The sequence below is a fragment of the Sorex araneus genome, chromosome 5 (genome assembly GCF_027595985.1).
Source record: "Sorex araneus isolate mSorAra2 chromosome 5, mSorAra2.pri, whole genome shotgun sequence".
In the NCBI taxonomy this organism is placed as follows: Eukaryota; Metazoa; Chordata; class Mammalia; order Eulipotyphla; family Soricidae; genus Sorex; species Sorex araneus.
In genome coordinates this window covers 84,859,028-84,878,027 of record NC_073306.1, presented here as the reverse complement: position 1 = coordinate 84,878,027, position 19,000 = coordinate 84,859,028, and the positions used below count along the sequence as shown (strand labels likewise).

General features: G+C 62.6%; 2 protein-coding genes across 4 annotated transcripts; one reads left to right on the top strand and one right to left on the bottom strand.

Annotated features, from left to right (window-relative positions):
• The first annotated feature begins 170 nt into the window (after positions 1 to 170).
• Positions 171 to 10,753, top strand: TRIM46 (tripartite motif containing 46). Of its 3 annotated transcripts, none has more exons than XM_004619277.2 (10): positions 171 to 329; positions 1,561 to 1,822; positions 2,261 to 2,604; positions 3,362 to 3,505; positions 3,629 to 3,724; positions 5,251 to 5,504; positions 5,734 to 5,855; positions 6,650 to 6,952; positions 8,640 to 8,937; positions 9,772 to 10,753. In XM_004619277.2, the coding sequence occupies exons 1-10, from the start codon at positions 267 to 269 to the stop codon at positions 10,157 to 10,159; spliced, it is 2,274 nt and encodes a 757-aa protein (XP_004619334.1). In that variant the 5' UTR covers positions 171 to 266; the 3' UTR covers positions 10,160 to 10,753. The 3 variants fall into 3 exon arrangements, with proteins under 3 accessions (XP_004619334.1, XP_054994219.1, XP_054994220.1); XM_055138244.1 differs by lacking the exon at positions 171 to 329 and adding an exon at positions 768 to 902; XM_055138245.1 differs by lacking the exon at positions 171 to 329 and adding an exon at positions 1,075 to 1,194.
• An 803-nt stretch (positions 10,754 to 11,556) lies between these two features.
• On the bottom strand, positions 11,557 to 13,963 carry MUC1 (mucin 1, cell surface associated). The gene is made up of 6 exons (XM_004619195.2): positions 13,592 to 13,963; positions 13,450 to 13,502; positions 13,200 to 13,333; positions 12,941 to 13,065; positions 12,704 to 12,853; positions 11,557 to 11,832 (listed from the first exon to the last, which is right to left on the bottom strand). The coding sequence occupies exons 1-6, from the start codon at positions 13,742 to 13,744 to the stop codon at positions 11,764 to 11,766; spliced, it is 684 nt and encodes a 227-aa protein (XP_004619252.2). The 5' UTR covers positions 13,745 to 13,963; the 3' UTR covers positions 11,557 to 11,763.
• Positions 13,964 to 19,000: the final 5,037 nt, after the last annotated feature.

Sequence of the window (19,000 nt, the reverse complement as noted above, 5' to 3'; positions counted from 1 at the left end):
AGGAAGGCGAACAGGAGCACTGGATCTTCCCTCAAATGCCATTTCATGTCACCCAGCACGCCCCCTCCCCACCGCCGCCTTCTGAGAACCACGTGGGGAGGTTTCCCACCTCCTATTCCGACCCGCGCCGCGAGGCCGCTCCCTGGAGCATGCGCAGTGGCGTCTCTCCCCAGCCCCCCCACACCCCCACCCGGCTCCTGCATTAAGCCCGGGGTTCGCAGCCGCAGCCAGGACCGGGCACGGGGGCGGGCGGGCATGCTAGGGCCATGGCTGAGGGGGAGGACATGCAGACCTTCACTTCCATCATGGACGCATTGGTCCGCATCAGTGTGAGTCAAGGGGCGATCGCAAGGACGGGGAGGGCGGACCAGGGGTCCGGGCAGGCTGGCACCTTGAACAGGTGGGGATCCGGGAGAGGCGGAGGGCAGTAGGGACTGGGCGGTCGGGGCGCAGGCGTAAGAGCAGTGTTGGGGGGTGGGGGGAGGTCCGAGGTGAGCGCAGAGCAGGCGTCCATCTGCCGGCTGTGTGGACCCCGGAGTCGCCCGGGCCCGCGCCAGCAGAGCGGGCGCGCGTGTGTGCGTGTGTGTGCATGTGTGCGTGTGTGCGTGTGTGTGCAAGCTTAGCCATTTTCCGAGAAAACCTGGGCCAGGTGGGGTGGCAGCGGTAAAGGGGCCTCTCGGGGCGCAGCTCCCAATTTGCACCCCTCTGAGAGACCCCACCCCACCGCACCCCCACGCGGGGCTGCCTCCGAGCCTGCGGTTGTCATGACAACTCGTGCCCGGCGCTCCCAGGGGCGGTGCCAACCCCGTTCCCCCCCACTTCCTTCCCCCTCCCTCCCTGTCCCTCCCTCCTTTGTGTCAGCTGCGCCCCTGACCGGGATGGCTGCGAGGAGAGGGACCAAGGTGAGGGGTGGGGGTGGGGCGCCGCTCCAGGACCCCCGCCGCCCCCAAAGGGAGGGGCACTTCCGGTGGGGAGGGGGCGAGGAGGCGGGGCACCCGCGGGTCCCCCTCCCCGGGAAGGGGGTTGCGGCTGACCTGGGGGCGCTGGGGGAAGGAGCGGGAGCGGAGAGTGGGGGGCGAAGGGAAGTGGGGCAGCATGGGACCCTGGGGATCGGGGAGGGGATGGCGCAGGTGAGGGATGGGGGCTGGGGCGGCCGCTGGCCGGAGCCGCCGCAGGAGGCCGAGGAGGAGCGGGGTGAGCTAGGGGGATGGAGGGCGAGGCTCCCGGGAGGAGTCACGCGAGGGTGGGGGCATGCCAGCGAGTGGGGCGGGGGTCCCACTGCAGCGAGCTGCAGAAGGGCGGTGTCCTTGAGACAAGTGCCTGGGCCGCGTGGTGCAGGACGCCGACCCCGTGAGAGGAGCAGGCCTGGAGGCAGGGGGATGCCCCAACTCCACCTTGCGTCCTCAGGGGGCGCGGCGGGGGACCCTCTCCCGCAGGTCTATCGCTCTGCGGGAGCCGCGATGCGGAGGGAGGGGAGAGCCAGGGCAGCCAGGGCGGGGTCGGGGCCCAGGGCGGCCTCCGCGGCCCCAACTCTGACGCGAGCCCCTGATGCCTCCGCAGACGAGCATGAAGAACATGGAGAAGGAGCTGCTGTGCCCCGTGTGTCAGGAGATGTACAAGCAGCCTCTGGTGCTGCCTTGCATGCACAACGTGTGCCAGGCCTGTGCCCGCGAGGTGCTAGGCCAGCAGGGCTATGTGGGCTACGGCGGAGACCCCAGCTCAGAGCCCACCTCGCCGGCTTCCACCCCCTCCACCCGCAGCCCCCGCCTCTCCCGCAGGACTCTCCCCAAGCCTGAGCGCTTGGACCGGCTGCTTAAATCAGGTGGGGCTGGAGGGGGGGTTCGGAGGGGGGCTGGGGAGGGGATGGGCGTCAGGGAGATGAAAAGGCTACAATCCTGGTCTGTCTGTCAGAGGGTGGGGAAACTGCTCCTCCGGGCCCCAACAATAGCTATTTTGGTGCCTGAGAGCTAATCCAGGGGTTAAGGTGCTTGCCCTGTGTGCAGCTGACCCTGATTCAATGCCTGGCCCTGCAGAGTCCCTGTGCCCCACCAGGAGTGATTCCTTAGCCCAGAGTCAGAAGTAGCCCATGAACACAGCTGGATGTGGCGCTGGGAATTGTCCTGTGCCCCTTCTCCACCTCAATTCCCCCCCCCCACACACACACACACAAGTAATTTCTTCAGTGTGAGCAAACTTGCCCCCACCCCAGCCAGCTGGAATGTTCATTCCCTGCTTCCCTGGCTTGTCTGTGCGTTCACAGGCTTTGGGACATACCCCGGGAGGAAGCGAGGTGCCCTGCACCCCCAGGTGGTCCTGTTCCCGTGCCCTGCCTGCCAGGGCGATGTGGAGCTGGGCGAGAGGGGCCTGGCGGGGCTGTTCCGGAACCTGACTCTGGAGCGAGTGGTGGAGCGGTACCGGCAAAGCGTGAGTGTGGGCGGGGCCGTCCTGTGCCAGCTGTGCAAGGCCCCGCCCCTCGAGGCCACCAAGGGCTGTGCTGAGTGCCGAGCTGCCTTCTGCAACGAGTGCTTCAAGCTCTTCCACCCCTGGGGCACCCAGAAGGCCCAGCATGAGCCCACCCTGCCCACTCTCTCCTTCCGCCCCAAGGTGAGCCAGCAGCTTTTGCAGGGCAGGGGAGGGGAGGGGCATGGAGACTAATAAGGACTGGGGATTCACAAAAGGAGATGGGCCAGAAGTTGCTGTTGCAAAGCTGGTTTTCCTGTAACAACAGCAAAAAAGGTGGCACTGGACAATCTTTGTAGGGGGTTCTGTTTGTTGCTTTGGTTTTATGGGACTGGGGAATCCAACCCAGGGCCTCCCTCACACATTCAGCTGCAGCTCCAGCCCCGGACAAATTTTTGAACTCCTTTGAGCTACTGTCTCATCTGATGAACAAGGATGACACTCTCTGTCCCACGAGAACCATACCAGCAGAGCTGCTGAGTGAATAGAAGGAAATAGTGTTTGCCAAAGTTATCTGTAGGCTGAGAAGGTCTGTGTGCATTCATTCACTAAGCAAATGTTTATCGAACACCTTTGTGCCTGGTGCAATTCTAGGCTTTAGGGATATGACTGCGACAAGACAGAGGAGCTTAATCATTAACCACAGGGATAAGGTTAATTGTGATCCTTATTACTGTTATTACCACACCCGGTGAAGTAGATGAAGGGAGAAGGAATTCTGATGCCTGGAGGGCTCAGGAAAAGCGCCCGTTGATGCCAGTATTCGCCACCAGGTGGAGCTAAGGAGCAAGGCCTGCTGAACTTCCCACCCCTTCCCCTGCAGATTGCGTGGGGAGGATCAGGGATGGCATTTGCAGGACCTCAGAGCCTTGATGCCACTGCTGGCACTTACTGTCCCTAGGGTCTGATGTGCCCAGACCACAAGGAAGAGGTGACCCACTACTGCAAGACGTGCCCACGCCTGGTGTGCCAACTCTGCCGTGTGCGGCGTACTCACAGTGGACACAAGATCACACCAGTGCTGAGCGCCTACCAGGCTCTCAAGGTGAGGACCCCAGTGACAACCCCAGTGGTGACTGGAACTCACCCCTCCACACACATACATCTGTCTGAACCGTGGGGCCTCTGTGGAAGCTGGCATGATGCCCACTTCTTTCTCCCCCCTCAGGACAAGCTGACCAAGAGCCTGACGTACATTCTGGGCAACCAGGACACGGTGCAGAACCAGATATGTGAGCTTGAGGAGACAGTGAGGCACACAGAGGTGAGCCTGGATGGGAGCTGGTGGGGTATGGGCAGGCGTATCCGTGTCCCATCATCTGGTCGCAAGTTCAGGCTGCCTGCGTGTGGCCAGAGAGATAGGACAGCGGGTAGGGCACTTGCCTTGCATGCAGCCCAAACCACTAACATCCCCAGCGCTGCTTAAGGTCTCCTGAACCCTGAACACTGCCAGGTGTGGCCAGAAAGAATTAAAATGCCCATTGAGGGGCTGGAGCAACAGTACAGCGGGGAGAGCATTTCCCTTGCACGTGACCGAGCCGGGGTTTGATCCCCAGCATCCCAACTTGTCCCTTGAGCACTTCCAGGAGTAATTCTTGAGTGCAGAGCCAGGAGTAACCCCTGAGCAACACTGTGTGACCCAAAAAGCCCCCCCAGACTATCCTGGAGGTGCCAGGGTGCCAGTTAGACCTGGTTGACTGACGGCAGCAGCAGTGCCCTAAGCCTGACTCCCTGAGACCACAATGGGACCAGAGCAGGGAGGTTTGAGGCTGCCCCAAGGATGAAGCCGGGCTGCCCGCAGGAGCTGGTAGGGAGTGGCCCATATTCCTGGGCCCAGAGACCAGCTGCCAGGTAGCTGATTCAGCTGATGCAGGGATGCTGTCAGGTGGCCCAGATGCACGTGGTGCTGAGACAGTCTTGGTCTCTTTTCCTTGGGGGTGTCTTGAACTGCTCGGGCTAATGGCATGCACACCCAGAAAGGCTGGCACAGAAAGGTCAGGGACTGTGCCCATCTGGGCGTGCTTGAGCCTGGCCCAGATGGAACCAGCAGGAGGATTTCCCCAGATTTTTTATGATCCTCTTCCTGGTGTGAGGCCGCAGGAGGCAGCTCAGTGCTATCTCCGAGCAGAGAGTAAGGGGGGCTGGAGAAATGGAGCAGTGGGCTAGGCCCTCATTTTGTATGCAGCTAGGCTGGGTTCGGTCCCCAGCACTGCAGAGTCCCCCAAGTACTACCGGGAGTGACCCCTGAGCACAGAGCAGAGTCCTGGGCACTAACTGGGTGTGGTGTAAAACAAAACAAAAGGCTGTAAGGGTGGGGAAGGGGGGTACTGAGACAAAGGTGGAGGGAAGTAGACGTGCGGGTAAGGGTGTGGTGCCAAAACAGGGTATATATAAAACCTTTTGTGAACAGTGCTGTAAATCATGGTGCCTAAAAAAATTTTTAAAGGCTGGGGTGCTGAAAGGTACTGTGGGAAGGCACTTACATTGAATGAGGTCCACCCAGGCTCAAACCATGGCACCCGATGTGGTCCGCTGAGCACTGCCAGGAGTGATCCTGAGCACAGAGCCAGTAGTAAGCACTGCCAGTTGTGAATGAAACCCCCCCCCCACCAAAAAAAATACAGTAAGGGGCTGAAGAGATAAGAAAGAGTTTATGCATAGGGTCCCCTGAGCACTGCCAAGAATAGCCCCTGAGCACCACTGAGGGTACATCCCCCTGCCACCAAAAAGAAGTGGAGAAGGAAAAGATCCTCAAACAGAAAGAAGCCAACAGCTGTTCTCTCTGGGCAGGTGAGCGGCCAGCTGGCTAAGGAGGAGGTGTCCCAGCTGGTGCGGGGGCTGGGGGCAGTGCTGGAGGAGAAGCGGGTGTCACTGCTGCAGGCCATCGAGGAGTGCCAGCAGGAGCGGCTGGCCCGTCTCAGCGCCCAGATCCAGGAGCACCGAAGCCTGCTGGACGGCTCTGGGCTGGTGGGCTACGCCCAGGAGGTCCTGAAAGAGACGGACCAGCCGTGCTTTGTGCAAGCGGCCAAGCAACTGCACCACAGGTACCGAGGGCCGAGGATGGAGGCGCTGGAGGCCCATCTGCAGTCCAGCCCCCCGGGAGTTGGGCCTTGAGGATTTTCAGGGGTCAGGTGGACCCCCCCCCAAGCTGACCCCAAGGGATGAGGATGGGACCCAAAGCAGAGGCCCGGCTGGCCACTCTGGATGGGCACAACTGAGTGGTGAGGACGGTGGCGGCTAGTGACTGAGCTGACCCCAGCCTCCCCATCCCAGAATCGCCCGCGCCACCGAGGCCCTGCAGACCTTCCGGCCAGCTGCCAGCTCCTCCTTCCGCCACTGCCAGCTGGATGTGGGGCGCGAGATGAAGCTGCTGACTGAGCTGAACTTCCTGCGAGGTGAGGAGCCGGCCAGGCCCCGTGCCCACTTAGTGCCTTCCTTCCCTTCCTCCCCAGCAGCGGGCCCGGGGGGCAGTGCCCACCAGGGACCTCCTTGGCCTCCCGCCCGGCCCGGCCAGCCTGCTCCCACCTCACCCACCTGGCCACAGCGTCCCCCCCGCGCTCAGCGCTGCTTCTCCCTCTCTTTGTTTGTAGGCTGTGCCACTGCGGACTCTGCTCCGGAGCATCCCAGGCAAGTCAGCGGCCCTGCCCCGGGGGCCCTGCCCCCCGCCGGGCCCCCTGCCCGCTCCCCTGCAGCTGGCCTCCTCCCAGTGCTTCCCTCTGCTTAACCAGGCCCTGGCCCGCGGAGCAGGGCGCTGTGCCTTCTTCCTGAGCTCCAGCCCAGCCCTCTCCCCTCTTCCTGGCCCCCAAGCTTGCCCTGGCGCTCCCTCCGCAGCTCCGCCTCTGTCCTGTCACCCTGGCTGGCTCCGGTCCCTCCCCCCTTCCTGCTCAGTACCTGCCACCCCTGCTTTCCCTGGGGCATCTCCTGGCTCAGAGAAGGTGCAGGCTGCGAAGGGCCCTGTCTGGCGTGAACTCGCCCATGCAGAGGCGGGACAGGTCTCCCAAAGGCAGGGTCACTGTCAGGCCAGATGAGGCCCCGACCCCTGCTCCCTCAGGCTCTGCCCTGGACATGCCTCGGCCACACCACCCTCACCCACACTCACCCCCCGGCTCCCGCTGCTTCCCCTCTCTCCTGCCTGCCCTCCCCGCCAGGCGCGCGGCCGCCCCGACTGAGCTGCTCTTTCTCCCCGCAGTGCCAGAGGCGCCCGTCATCGACACACAGCGCACCTTCGCCTACGACCAGATCTTCCTGTGCTGGCGGCTGCCCCCACACTCCCCACCGGCCTGGCACTACACGGTTGAGTTCCGCCGCACTGACGTGCCTGCCCAGCCTGGCCCGGCACGCTGGCAGCGGCGGGAGGAGGTGAGGGGCACCAGCGCCCTGCTCGAGAACCCCGACACGGGCTCCGTGTATGTGCTGCGTGTCCGGGGCTGTAACAAGGCGGGCTACGGCGAGTACAGTGAAGACGTGCATCTGCACACGCCCCCGGCGCCGGGTGAGTGCTGGTGGGCACCCAGGAGGCCTAAGAGCGAAGGAAGAAAGGAAGGAAGGAAGGAAGGAAGGAAGGAAGGAAGGAAGGAAGGAAGGAAGGAAGGAAGGAAGGAAGGAAGGAAGGAAGAGAAAGAAAGAGAGGAAGAAAGAAAGAAAAAGAAAGAAAGAAAGAAAGAAAGAAAGAAAGAAAGAAAGAAAGAAAGAAAGAAAGAAAGAGAGAGGAAAAAAGGAGAAAAAGAGATGGAGAGAGAAAGAGAGGAAGGAAGGAAAAGAAAAAAAAGAGTGGTTCACACGGGACTGGAAAGATGGGAGAGCTGGGAGGGCTCTGCTTGCACACGGCAGACCCTGGTTTGATTCCCAGCATCCCATATGGTCCCCAAGCCCGCCAGGATGTGATTCATGAATGCCAAACCAGGAGTAAGCCCTGAGTACTGCCAAGTGTAACCCCAAAACAAACAAACAAAAAGAGTGGGTCACATAGGGCTGGAGAGATAGGACAGTGGGGTGGGCACTTGCCTTGAATGTGGCCTAACATCCCATAGGGTCCCTCAAGCACCGCCAGGAGTGATCCCTGAGCACAGAGCCAGGAGTAAACTGAGCACTGCTGGCTCTGCCCCTTCCTAAAAAAGAAAAGGTGGGTCACACTTCTTAGCTGAGCAGCTAGATCACCTACACTCAAATCCTGCCTGTGGGGCCAGACACACAGGACAGTGGGGGAAGGTGCTTTCCTGGCTGGCTGCCAACCCAGGTTCAGTCTGTGGCACTGCCTTGGGCTCCCCCAAGCCCCACCAGGATGATCCCTGAGCTCAGAGCCAGGAGTAAGCACTGAGCACCCAACACGCAGGGAGCCAGGAGGCAGAGCAGAGAAGGTGCTGTCCGTGCACCGAGCTGACCCAGACTCTCCCAGCACATCTGGTCCCCCAAGCCCGCCAGGAGTGAGCCCTCAGAGCAGAGGCAGGAGTAAGCCCTGAGTACTGCCAGGTATGGCCCAACCCCTCAATAACCCCCCCACCCACACACAAAAAATCTTAACTGTGCTTTCCATCAGCAATGTGACTTTGGGTGACAGGTTAGTGACCTTCTCTGGACTTGAAGAGGCTCTTCAGGGGATAAGGACCGACCACACTCATCTCCTGTGGTTGTGAGATAACCTGCCAAGTCTTAACAGTTTCCAGTGCAGCCGCGTCCCCTCAGGCGACCCTTGAGCACCACCAGGCATTGTCCAACCCCCCCCACCCCTGAACAAACAAACAAACAAACAAAGCCCAGTTTGCTCAGCTCCTCAGAAGGTGTCAGTGGAAGCTGGGCCAGTGACTCCTAGGAAATGTGGAAGGATGCGGGCCTTGACCCTGGCATCCTGCAGAGTTGGGGGCGTGGCTCTTGACTCCAGGGCTGGGCAGGGAGGTGGCAGGAGGGGCTGGCTGATGGGAATGTCAGCAGATGGAATGCAGCACCTGGGGCAGGCTTTGGAGGGCACATGCCAGAGACCCCAGTCACCTGCGCTGAAACTTCCTAGGGATGCCCCCTTTTTCCCCTTGTTCTCCTCCCCCTTCCGGCCCCCCAGACTCCTCTTCCGACAGCCCTCCCACCCCCACCCATCCTGAACCTTCCTGGTCTGTGGGGCGAGCACCTGGACACACTTTGACCCTGACGTCCCTCCTCTGTCTCCGCCCGCCCTCTCCTCTCCCCAGTCCTGCACTTCTTCCTCGATGGCCGCTGGGGCAGCAGCCGAGAGCGACTGGCCATCAGCAAGGACCAGCGGGCGGTGCGCAGCCTGCCGGGGCTGCCGCTGCTGCTGGCGGCCGAGCGGCTGCTCACCGGCTGCCACCTGAGCGTGGACGTGGTCCTGGGAGACGTGGCCGTGACCCAGGGCCGCAGCTACTGGGCCTGCGCCGTCGACCCCGCCTCCTACCTGGTCAAGGTGGGCGTGGGGCTGGAGAGCAAGCTGCAGGAGAGCTTCCAGGGCGCCCCCGACGTGATCAGCCCCAGGTCAGGGTGGAGCTGGGGCCCCTCCGGGAAGGGGCGGGGCCGGCAGGGCGGCAAGGCTGGGCGCCTGGGCAGGGGACCTTCCTGAGTCTGGCTAGCCTAAAGAGGGAGCCATCTCCACTCAGATGGCCCCTGCCGCTCCCCTCCACACCCCGTTCAGCCCCTTCTCTCAACATTCTAAACTCTCCCCACAAACATCCAGGCTTGGAGGAACTCGGCTCCTGCTTTGCCTGAGGGTCCAGGTTCCATCCCAGCACTGCCCCAGCAGAAGCTGTCGGTCTGCCCACCCTGCCCAGCGCAGGGCCCCCACACGCTCCCCGCCCTGCACCCCTTCTTCCTGGCACTTTATCCCCCAGTAGCCCTTTCTTTGACATGCCTGCCTCCAGCACATTCCCCGACCCAAGCCCTTTCATCCCTGACCTCAAGTCCCACCTGGAGAGGACACTGACAACGCCCCTCCCAACACCCAGCACCACCCCCACCCGCCACACCCTCTCTGCTCTCACCTGGGTCTGGATCCTTCCTTTTCCCCATTCCTGACCCCCACCCTCTCCCCACACCCATTTTCCCCATTCCTGACCCCCACCCTCTCCCCACACCCATTTTCCCCATTCCTGACCCCCAGCCCTCCTCTGCTTGCTTCTCCGGTCCCCTGCAGCGCACTCCCTCAGCACTGGGTCGGTTCCTGCCCGCCTCTGGCCCCTGTCTTGCCCTCTAGGACCCTGCCTGATAGCCCTTGTACTCTGCCGTACCCCCAGTGGCTCCTGGGGCTCGCCTGCCCCCCACCTGTGACCCAGCCCCCACCCCCCCTCACTGTCCCCCAACCTGCCCCTGCAGGTATGACCCTGACAGTGGACATGACAGCGGCGCGGAGGACGCCACGGTGGAGGCGTCCCCACCCTTCGCCTTCCTGACCATCGGGATGGGCAAGATCCTCCTGGGGGCCGCGGCGGGCGCAGGGCTGACCGGGAGGGACGGCCCTGCCGCCGGCTGCACTGTGCCACTGCCGCCCCGCCTGGGCATCTGCCTGGACTATGAGCGGGGCCGCGTGTCCTTCCTGGATGCCGTGTCCTTCCGCGGGCTCCTGGAGTGCCCCCTGGACTGCTCGGGGCCTGTGTGTCCCGCCTTCTGCTTCATTGGCGGGGGCGCCGTGCAGCTCCAGGAGCCGGTGGGCACCAAGCCTGAGAGGAAGGTGACCATTGGGGGCTTCGCTAAGCTGGACTGACTGTCTGGGGCCCCTCCGGACGCTGAGCTCTAGGCACCTGGAGGCCGGCCACCCCTCCAGCCACTGCTGCCCCAACGCCCCCTGCCCCCACTCCCACCCCCCACCCCAGGCCCATCTTCTTCCCGGTCAGCAGTTGGCTGCACCCTCGCCCCCACCCATGCCTGTTCATGCCCCTGCCGGCCTTGGAGGCCCCCTTCCCGCGCCTGCCCCACTCCCAGGCTGAAGGAGAGGGCAGGCCCCAGGCACACTGGCACACCCCCCAGCTGTGCCAGGGGGGCAGACAGCTCTGGGCCACACCCTGCCTAGGCACTCCCCCAGGGGAAAAGGGCTGTCATCCTGTTTCTTCCCGGCTCCCGCCCCCTTGGCTGCATGCCTCTGTCCCTCTGCTCCCTCCTGCATGCTTCCCCCATGTGTGCCCATGCCAGTGTGGCTCCCGGCTATCCAGCCGAGCTGGGTGTCCCCCAGGGGCTTGGCCAGGCTAGGCCTCTGGAGCCTGAGACTGCCCCCCGGTGGGTGGTGGGCACTGCTAGGTCTGTGCCAGCAACAGCTGTTCTTTTCACGGTTTCTACACAATAAACTGTGGTTGCAGAAGGAGCTCTGCCTTCCCCGTCTGGCCTCTCTTAGTGTCTGTGTTGGGGGGTGTCTTGGAGCAGGGACCCTAAGGGGAAGAGATGCTCCAGTGAGCTGCCAGTCTTCCAGTCTTCGGCCCGGAGCCCCCCACCCCCCCTTCCTGGGCTGGGCTCTTTATTTGGCAGTCTGATCCAGCATCCCCTGCGGAGGTGGGACTGCATCTGGCCCACAGGGTTCAGGGGACTGGAACCATTTCCCCATTCCCAGGGTGCCGTAGACCCCAGCACTGGGGTGAGGGATGGGGGGAGGCCGGGCTGGCTGCCAGCCCCGGATCTGACAAGCTGGCTTATCTCGATCGGTGTTGACTCTGCTGGGTTATCGCTACCCCAGGACTCACTTCACACCTGAGCAGCTAAGAATAGAACTGCAGGGCAGCGTGCCAGGGGGGAGAGGAGCAAGGAGGCCAGGGCTCAGGCGGGGCTGGTCACAGGCAGAGCTGGTCACGCTGCCACCCTGCAGCCCGCCAGGGGTTTCACTTCCTCCTTCCTCCTGGGCTGCCGTGGGGAATGGGCGAGAGGCCACTGGGTTTTCCCCCAGGCCACTCCCGAGCCCCAGCATCAGACCTTGTCCACAGCGTCTCAAGCCAGCCTCAGACTCCTGGTGGTGGGCCTTACTCCGTCCCGTCTGCTTCCCCGGAGCCTTCACACACAGGCCCTTTCTCCACTCCCAGGGAGGGACATCTGGTCAGAAGCTGGCAGTCAGCACAGGGCGAGCACCCTGATTTATTCATCACCATTGGGGGAGTACTCCAATGCGGGGACCCCGATTTACTCAGCATGACCTGGGGAGCCTTCCCAGGCCCCTTGGGCCATTCATCCGGGAACACTCCTGCCCCCCTGAGTACCATTCCCCACACACATCTCCAGGCCCGGGGACGAACTGTTAGGGGGCTCGAGGAGGGCCAAGGAGGCTGGCTGTGCGTGGTCTGCAGCGCCGGGGGTCCCAGCGCCGGCTGGAAGGCAGGTACCGTGCCGCTACAAGTTGGCTGAGGTGGCGGCGGGGTTGGTGTAGGAGAGGTTGCCTCCGCCGTTGCCTGCAGACGCCTAGGGGAGAAGCCTGGGGTGAGAGGCAGCACAGGAGACACCCCCCGGGCAGGGGCATGGGGGGGCGCGCGGGGCACACCAGGCTGAGGAACAGGCCTGGGAGGCTGCTGAGCTCTCAAGGGGTTAATTGGGAAAAAAGCACCTGCAGAGCACCTCAGGCCAGGTGACTGTAAACAGGGCCTGGCGTCCCTCCGCCTCCTCCTCCAGCCCGCCTGGGCCTGGGCCCCTCCATTGGAGACCAGAGGAGGCAGGCAGGCACCCTGGGAAAGGAAGCTTCTTCCTCCTCCGGCACCCCCCACCCCCAGGCCACTGGTGCCCCAGGGGCTGAAGTAATTATTTACTAGGCCCCTTAGGGACAGGCCGGGGAGGGAGAGCAAGCCCTGCTCTACCAGGAACCCAGGCCCGAAGGCAAGCCCGCCTAGAGGGACTTCCTCCATACTCCACCCACCCCAGGTCTTTCTCAATCCCCTTTCCTGGGAGAAAGCAGCGGGAAGGGAGAATGTGGCTCTACCTGTGTGCCTCTGGGCACGCGGGGGAGGGGCCCTCCATCCAGGGTCTGGGAATTCCGGGGAGAGGGGTCTTTCACTTGCTCCCGAGCCCCCTGGGGACTCTCCCAGCCTTGGCAGCTTCTGCACTCTCTTCTGAATTCTTTTTTTGTTTGTTTTGGTTTAGTTTTGATTTGGGGGCCACACCCTGCTGTGCTCAGGACTTGCTCTCTGGGGCACCTTAGGGATGCTGGGATTGAACCCAGGTCAGCTGTGTGAGTCAAACGCCCTTCCTGCTGTACTGTGTACTATCGCCCGCTCCTCTGTGAAGTTCCTTCGATTTTTCCAGCCCAGCCCATGTTTCCACCAGAGGGGCCCAATCTCACCTCCTCATAAGGGCTCCGCCTAGTGCTGCCAGGGGGCACGTAGCGCCCGTGGGTGTGGTAGGTGGGGTACTCGCTCATGGGGTGGTACGCGTCACGGGGTTGTAAGAGGTCCAGCTCCCCACAGCTCTTCCTGCGACACTGACACACAGCCTAGGAGGGCGACAGGAGAGCATGGGGGCTTGGGGTTCCTCAGAGCACTATTAGCTCTGGGGCGAGGGGCAGGAACGGAGCACTCACCAGCATCAGGAAATAGAGCACGGCCAGTGCCACCAGCACACACACCAGCACGAGCAGCGCGATGCCCCAGCCGGGCACCCTGGGCCCGGGAGGGGTGGAAGGAGTGGTGGCTGTACCTGTACGCACTGGAAGGGAATGAACAGGGGTCAGGGGAATGTCCCAAGCGGGCAGCCCCTGGCCCCCACCCCCACCCCGCATACTGGCCACCCAGGGTATGCCAGGGGTTCAGAGTTAGATTGGATATCCCTGATTGCCTCACCGTCGACATCAGTGATGTTTAAACCGTGTTGCTTGAATGCATCTGAGGTGCCGTTCTTGAACTTTTGCTCCACGTCCTGGGCATTAGTGGTATTCCGGAGGATCAAAATGGAATCGGCTATCACAGATCCTTCCCTGGAAGAGAGAAGCAGCTCAGCCAGGAGCCCTGCCTGTGGGTGGTTGCAGGAGGCACCCACTCCCCACAGCCCTGCCAACACCCACTGGCCCCCTCCCACACCCAGTCATCGTACCTGAACTGGATGTTGGAGACGCCTACAAAATCCTTGGTGTAGATCTCTGAAAACTGGGATAGAGAAAGGACAAAGGATCAAAACAAGCCTGTGAACAGTCCCAGAGGCTGTTGGGGCAGGCAGGCCAGGGGCTGTCACTCACCAGACCCACGATCTTTGTCTGCAGCATCTGGTAGTAGGCACTGTGGGAGTTTTCCAGGGAAGCGTTAAAGTCGTAGTTTGAAATGTGGAAAGACAGAAAGAAGGATGAGAAAGGAACCGGTACCGTATGACTGGGGGAAGAGGTGGGAGACATGCTGTGGCTAGTGGTACTGGTTTTGGTGTTAGGACTGAGAGGGGACGTGGGGACGGAGGATGAGGTGCTGTGCTGTGGCTGATGGGAGGGATTGGCAGAGGTGCTGAGAGTGTGCCCTGAGCTGGTGGTTGGGCCTGGAAAACTGCTGGCAGTCGGGGTTGGGGTGCTGGCATGGCTCCCACTGGTCCCAGACGTGGCTTGTGAATCCGAAGAGGTGGGGGTCAGAGTTGTGGTGCTGGTGGTCTCAGACGTGGTTTGTGAACCAGGAGAAGAGGATGGGGTCAGAGTTGTGTCGCTGGCGGTCCCAGTTGTGGTGCTGGTGGTCTCAGACGTGGTTTGTGAACCCGGAGAAGAGGATGGGGTCAGAGTTGTGTCGCTGGCGGTCCCAGTTGTGGTGCTGGTGGTCTCAGACGTGGTTTGTGAACCCGGAGAAGAGGTGGGGGTCAGAGTTGTGTTGCTGGCGGTCCCAGTTGTGGTGCTGGTGGCCTCAGACGTGGTTTGTGAACCCGGAGAAGAGGTGGGGGTCAGAGTTGTGTTGCTGGCGGTCCCAGTTGTGGTGCTGGTGGTCTCAGACGTGGTTTGTGAACCCGGAGAAGAGGTGGGGGTCAGAGTTGTGTTGCTGGCGGTCCCAGTTGTGGTGCTGGTGGCCTCAGACGTGGTTTGTGAACCCGGAGAAGAGGTGGGGGTCAGAGTTGTGTTGCTGGCGGTCCCAGTTGTGGTGCTGGTGGCCTCAGACGTGGTTTGTGAACCCGGAGAAGAGGTGGGGGTCAGAGTTGTGTTGCTGGCGGTCCCAGTTGTGGTGCTGGTGGTCTCAGACGTGGTTTGTGAACCCGGAGAAGAGGATGGGGTCAGAGTTGTGTTGCTGGCGGTCCCAGTTGTGGTGCTGGTGGTCTCAGACGTGGTTTGTGAACCCGGAGAAGAGGATGGGGTCAGAGTTGTGTTGCTGGCGGTCCCAGTTGTGGTGCTGGTGGTCTCAGACGTGGTTTGTGAACCCGGAGAAGAGGTGGGGGTCAGAGTTGTGTTGCTGGCGGTCCCAGTTGTGGTGCTGGTGGTCTCAGACGTGGTTTGTGAACCCGGAGAAGAGGTGGGGGTCAGAGTTGTGTTGCTGGCGGTCCCAGTTGTGGTGCTGGTGGTCTCAGACGTGGTTTGTGAACCCGGAGAAGAGGTGGGGGTCAGAGTTGTGTTGCTGGCGGTCCCAGTTGTGGTGCTGGTGGTCTCAGACGTGGTTTGTGAACCCGGAGAAGAGGTGGGGGTCAGAGTTGTGTTGCTGGCGGTCCCAGTTGTGGTGCTGGTGGTCTCAGACGTGGTTTGTGAACCCGGAGAAGAGGTGGGGGTCAGAGTTGTGTTGCTGGCGCTCCCAGTTGTGGTGCTGGTGGTCTCAGACGTGGTTTGTGAACCCGGAGAAGAGGATGGGGTCAGAGTTGTGTTGCTGGCGGTCCCAGTTGTGGTGCTGGTGGTCTCAGACGTGGTTTGTGAACCCGGAGAAGAGGTGGGGGTCAGAGTTGTGTTGCTGGCGGTCCCAGTTGTGGTGCTGGTGGTCTCAGACGTGGTTTGTGAACCCGGAGAAGAGGTGGGGGTCAGAGTTGTGTTGCTGGCGGTCCCAGTTGTGGTGCTGGTGGTCTCAGACGTGGTTTGTGAACCCGGAGAAGAGGTGGGGGTCAGAGTTGTGTTGCTGGCGGTCCCAGTTGTGGTGCTGGTGGTCTCAGACGTGGTTTGTGAACCCGGAGAAGAGGTGGGGGTCAGAGTTGTGTTGCTGGCGGTCCCAGTTGTGGTGCTGGTGGTCTCAGACGTGGTTTGTGAACCCGGAGAAGAGGATGGGGTCAGAGTTGTGTTGCTGGCGGTCCCAGTTGTGGTGCTGGTGGTCTCAGACGTGGTTTGTGAACCCGGAGAAGAGGTGGGGGTCAGAGTTGTGTTGCTGGCGGTCCCAGTTGTGGTGCTGGTGGTCTCAGACGTGGTTTGTGAACCCGGAGAAGAGGTGGGGGTCAGAGTTGTGTTGCTGGCGGTCCCAGTTGTGGTGCTGGTGGTCTCAGACGTGGTTTGTGAACCCGGAGAAGAGGTGGGGGTCAGAGTTGTGTTGCTGGCGCTCCCAGTTGTGGTGCTGGTGGTCTCAGACGTGGTTTGTGAACCCGGAGAAGAGGATGGGGTCAGAGTTGTGTTGCTGGCGGTCCCAGTTGTGGTGCTGGTGGTCTCAGACGTGGTTTGTGAACCCGAGGAAGAGGTGGGGGTCAGAGTTGTGTTGCTGGCGGTCCCAGTTGTGGTGCTGGTGGTCTCAGACGTGGTTTGTGAACCCGGAGAAGAGGTGGGGGTCAGAGTTGTGTTGCTGGCGGTCCCAGTTGTGGTGCTGGTGGTCTCAGACGTGGTTTGTGAACCCGGAGAAGAGATGGGGGTCAGAGTTGTGCTGCTGGTGGTCCCAGTTGTGGTGCTGGTGGTGGTCTCAGCTGTGGTGCTGGTGACTAGTGAATCTGAAAAGGAGGAGGGGTTTGTGGTTGGGGTGCTGGTGTGGCTCCCGCTGGTCCCAGACATGGTGGTGTCTGAATGCACAGTATTGTGCAGAGAAGAGGTTAAGCTTTCACTTTGGCTAATGGAGGTGGGTGTTTGGGTGTTTGGGGTCTCGGTGCTGGCAATGTCAAGTGCAAGAAGTTAAGGCCACAGGGTAGGTCGGAGAACACAGGAGAAAACAGCCTCTGGCCTCCAGAGAAGCCCTCTGGAGGAGGATTGGCAGAGAGGCCCAGGGCAGATCCCACTGCCTCCGACCCGCACCCTTGCGCCTACCTCCAGGGCCAGCTATGACTCCATTTCCCTTCTCACCACACACCCTCCCGACTCCCTTCCCCTAGCCCCCTCTTCCCCAAGGCCTCAGCTCTGGGTTGCTCTCCTGCTGGGTACCCTGGGCCTGGCGCTTTTACTGTGGCACTGTCTGGGCCCCCCAGTGCGTCCATCTGCCAGGAAAGCAAGCCCTCAGCGAGCCTGGGACAGCGTAGAGCAGCACCGCTTCCCCTCCGCACCCCTCACCTGTAAACAGCAGCAGCAGCAGCAGCAGGAGAAGGGAGGCGCGGGTGCCCGGCGTCATGGTGCTGCTGAAGCAGGCGTGAGGGGGCCCTATAGACTGGGGCCGGCGCTGCGGGGAGGTGGCCTGCACAGGCGCCTGCTGCTTTATACCGGTCCCCCGCCCGCCGCTCAGCCAGAGCAGGTGACAGGTGACGAAACCCCGCCTCTCCCGCGGCGGCCCCCTCCCTCTATCTCCACCCTCCCTGCCATCGCCTGCCCCTTGGGTAAGGAGAACGTAGGTCCCACTCACACGCCCTCCTAACAAACTATTTGTTCTCCGGCGGGCCACCCCCATTCGCCGACCGCTCCCTGGCTCCAGATGCTGTTGGGGTGGGTGGGGGAGCAGTCTGGGAACCGGGTCCGAGGCCCTAGATTTGCTTATAGTATAATTAAGGTAAGACAATATACAGCCCCAGGTCAAGGTCCTGGGCAGAGGCTGGAGAGTCCCCCGTCACCTGCGCATTCTCACTGGGTCCCCCGGAAAAGAGCAGCAAGGTGAGGTGCTGTTTGGGGACCCCTCCCCCACCACTTCCCGGAATAGCCGCGCCCCGCGCCGCTCCCCGCCGGGCTGCACGCGCGCTTCTCCCCGAAACCCACACGCCCCTTCCTCGGCGCCATGCCCAGGAGGAAGGACGGGGCCGGGCGGACCCGGCCCTCGGGGGTCTCTGCTGCCCCGGGCTCCCGCCCTCCCGAGGCGGCCCGCGCTCGCCCCCTAGTGGCCCTCCGGGACTGGGGGTGCGGGAGCGGCGACCCCCGGGAGCGGGGTGCGGCGCGCGCGGGGAAACGCGGCGACTCGGCAGGGAAAGGGCGGGTTGCGCGGGCCGTCGGGGCAGGACGGGGCGCTCGGAGGGGGCTCCGGGGCGCGCGGGGCAGCGACTGGAGGAAGTGAGTGAAGTGGGCGAGGTCGGAGGTATGTGGAAGGGGCTGTGAGAAAGGACATCGGAATGCGGGGGGATGGGGCGGACATCGCGGGCGGCCCCGAATTTCCGAGGCCATAGAGAGGTGTTTGGGGTGGGGGCGCACGCCTTTCCTCTGGGGAGCTGAGAGGCGTGTGCGTGTGTGTGAGGGGGGTAGGCACGTGGTGAGTGTGCACAGCTCCAAGCGGGAGCTCGTGACCTGGGGGGTCCAGGCCGTGTTCTGGACGGTATTTGGGGGCCGTAGCGGCGCCGGGGCCCAGGGACTCCGTGGGGTCGGAATAGGGTTCCGAGTGGAGTCAGCGCATGGTCGAGGGAAGCAATTAGGCGCGGCTCAGTAACCACCCTCAGCCCCGGCGCAGACGGCTCGGGCCACGGAAACTTCATCGGCACTTCGGGGCGCCGGGCTGGAACCGGGGACCCCACGTTCTTCCCGTCCTTCCTTTTGGCTTGGCGCGGGCGCGAGCCTGGGGAAGGGGCGCCCGTGACGTCAGCGCGGCGGGGCGCCCGGGCCCCGGGAGGCGGGGAAGCCCCTCGGCCTGCGTCGCGAGGGATCTAGGTGGGCGGCTCCAAAACTTCCCCCGGGTGTTGCCGGGCAACAGCCATTCATTTCGGTTGCCGGGACACGCGTCGCCGTGGCGACGGCTCCGCGCCGCGCAGGGCCGGTATTTAAAGAGCCGCGGCGCGCGGCCCGCGCGTCTGAAAGCGCCTTCCGGGATCCCGCGGGCTTTCCTCCTCCCCGCGCCCACTCAAGGACCCCCTCCACTCTCTTCCGGGCGCCCAGTCTCTCTAGCCTCTAAAGTGGACGCCACTCTCCCCCAAGGCGCCCCAGATTCTGGAGACTGTTCTGGCTTCCATGGTGGCGAGCGGGATCCCGGGCCCCGGGCGGGCGGGAGGGACGGGACGCGGTGCAGTGTTGTTCTCTCCCCCGCCAATATTGCACTCGTCCCGGCCTCCGGCCCCTCCGGCCCCCCGGCCTCCCCCTCGCCCGAGCGGGGCAGCCCTCCTGGCACTTGGTCCTGCTGATCTTAGACTGGAGAGTCGCCGCTGCCACTGAAAGTAAGTAGGGCGGGGGCGGGGGGTGGTAGTGTGGGGGATTCTGGGCATTCTCCCACCATAACCCCCTCTAACACCTTATCCTTATCCTTCACCTAATCCTCACCCAACATTCCTGCCCCCTCTCCCGTGCCCCACATTCAGCTCTAACTTCTACCCTACCATCCCGGTCCCTCCCTGCTCCCCACGGCGTTGGGAGGGCAAGCCCTAAAATAAGCAATTACGTTGGCTTAGAAAA